At 33.3% G+C, this 1,763-nt stretch overlaps 1 protein-coding gene across 1 annotated transcript; it reads left to right on the top strand.

Moving 5' to 3' along the window:
* The first annotated feature begins 275 nt into the window (after positions 1-275).
* On the top strand, positions 276-1,480 carry LOC118749904 (transmembrane protein 18). Its single transcript, XM_036484670.1, has 4 exons — positions 276-407; positions 484-601; positions 669-817; positions 883-1,480. Exons 1-4 carry the CDS (start codon positions 345-347, stop codon positions 1,012-1,014), a joined length of 462 nt encoding a protein of 153 aa, XP_036340563.1. The 5' UTR covers positions 276-344; the 3' UTR covers positions 1,015-1,480.
* The last annotated feature ends 283 nt before the right edge of the window (positions 1,481-1,763 follow it).

Here is a 1,763-nt window from a genome sequence, read left to right on the forward strand (position 1 = left end):
GTCAAACCGCTTGCGTGTGTATGGTAAATTTGCTCATTTGCAACGGAATTTTTATCGAAAACCAAACTTTTTAACATTGTGAACCGAGGGCTATAAAATTATTTGTTTGAACGAGTCATGTCTGCATGGTGTATGGTGGAATGATGAAAGAAGGTTCGAAGTAAGTTTGTCAAGCCGCTTGTATGGTGTATTTCCCCTTTATTCCAGAAAAAATAGCCCATTTTCTTTTTCTTCACATCTGGCAAGAATCAATTTGACAGCCCTCGCATTTATTTACATTTTTCATTCAACCCTCGTGAATATCAGGATTTGTTGATTAGCTTTTAAATAAAAAAATAATAATTATGGTAGATCCTAATTTTATTGAAGTTAATGAAATCACAGGATACTGGACATATTTGGCAAGCGTAAGCAAATTTAAGTAAATCTATGTATGTAGTTTATTCACAATGTTTTACTTTCGGCATTGTTTTGTATTAACAGATTGATTGGAAGGATCCGTGGCTGATTGGTCTGATGCTATTACATGTATTGATTACGGTGACCACTTTGATGACAAGGAATAGCAGCAATTTCCAAGTAGTTCTATTCTTAATACTCTGTAATTGTTTTCGCAACCGCTTTGCGCTTTTCACGGTTAGACTCTTCAATTTCTTTTCCACTTGTAGTATCAGCAGCCTACTGCACAGAGAACATAAATGAGTATGCGGCGGCGAGATGGCAAAGTTTCTCCAAACAGCAGTACTTTGATAGCAATGGACTTTTTATATCGACAGTCTTTTCAATGCCGATTTTGCTGAATTGTATGCTTATAATTGTGAGGAAAAAGGATAAAGTATTCTCAACAAACTATAACTGCTAATCGATTTGGAACTTTCCTAGGGCACTTGGATGTACAACTCCTTTCAGTTAATGGTTAAGCTAAAGAGAGCACAACTATTGCAACGAGTCCAGAATGAAAAGCAAGAACATAAAGGGGAGCGTACCAACGAGGAACATGCCAAATCCGAGTAAATTATTTAGGGACATCTAGCAGTACGATTTGGAAAATATTTAAAGCTTTGGTATCACACTTCATAGAACTGGCACTTTCTTGCGGAATATTGAAAGGGCCATCTTTTTTATGGCCATGGAAGAATACATATTAGAGATTTAGTCGCATGATTTTTTTGTAGTCATTTGTACTTATATAGATGTAAATATTAAATAATGGTGAAAACTTTGGTGTTTTTTTTTTATAAAAGCTAAATTCGTTTCCCAACAAAAGGTACTGGAATCCTAAAATTTAGATAACGCGCGATAAAAATACTCAGTAGTAGAGATTTTTATTATTTACTTGAACTAGGGATGTTAATTTTTCAGCTTTTTTCTATCACCGCATTTTCGGGATATTGGTTTCACAGTCCCGGGCTCCCGGGATTTAGATATTCATTACTTTTCAACAACTTAAATCGAAAAAATTGCTTCTATATTGTTTGAGAAGCTCTCCTGCCATAAAATAAATAATGAATAAATGGGTTTAATACTTACCTTTTTATTTAAAGTGGCGTTTTTATTTTTTTCTCTGGCGTCAGGATTTATTTTAAAGGACTTTGTAATTTCAAAGATATGATTAATTCCAAAGATTATTTTTAAAATTCAATGCAATGTAGAATAAAAATATGGGAACCAAATGCAAGTGGAAATTGCTTTAAAAATAAAAAAAATTAAAATTTTTTGGATTCACAAGGACGAATAGGTAATTTTTTAAGCTGTTAAAGTTA

Source organism: Rhagoletis pomonella, unplaced genomic scaffold (assembly GCF_013731165.1).
Source record: "Rhagoletis pomonella isolate Grant_MI unplaced genomic scaffold, Rhpom_1.0 Rhpom_scaffold_00081, whole genome shotgun sequence".
Taxonomy (NCBI): Eukaryota; Metazoa; Arthropoda; class Insecta; order Diptera; family Tephritidae; genus Rhagoletis; species Rhagoletis pomonella.

Coding starts and splice junctions, on each gene's coding strand:
- LOC118749904 (XM_036484670.1), top strand. CDS start 345: ATGGTAGATCCTAATTTTATTGAAGTTAATGAAATCACAGGATACTGG. Junction 408..483: donor ACTGGACATATTTGGCAAGC/GTAAGCAAATTT, acceptor TTGTATTAACAG/ATTGATTGGAAGGATCCGTG. Junction 818..882: donor TGAATTGTATGCTTATAATT/GTGAGGAAAAAG, acceptor GAACTTTCCTAG/GGCACTTGGATGTACAACTC.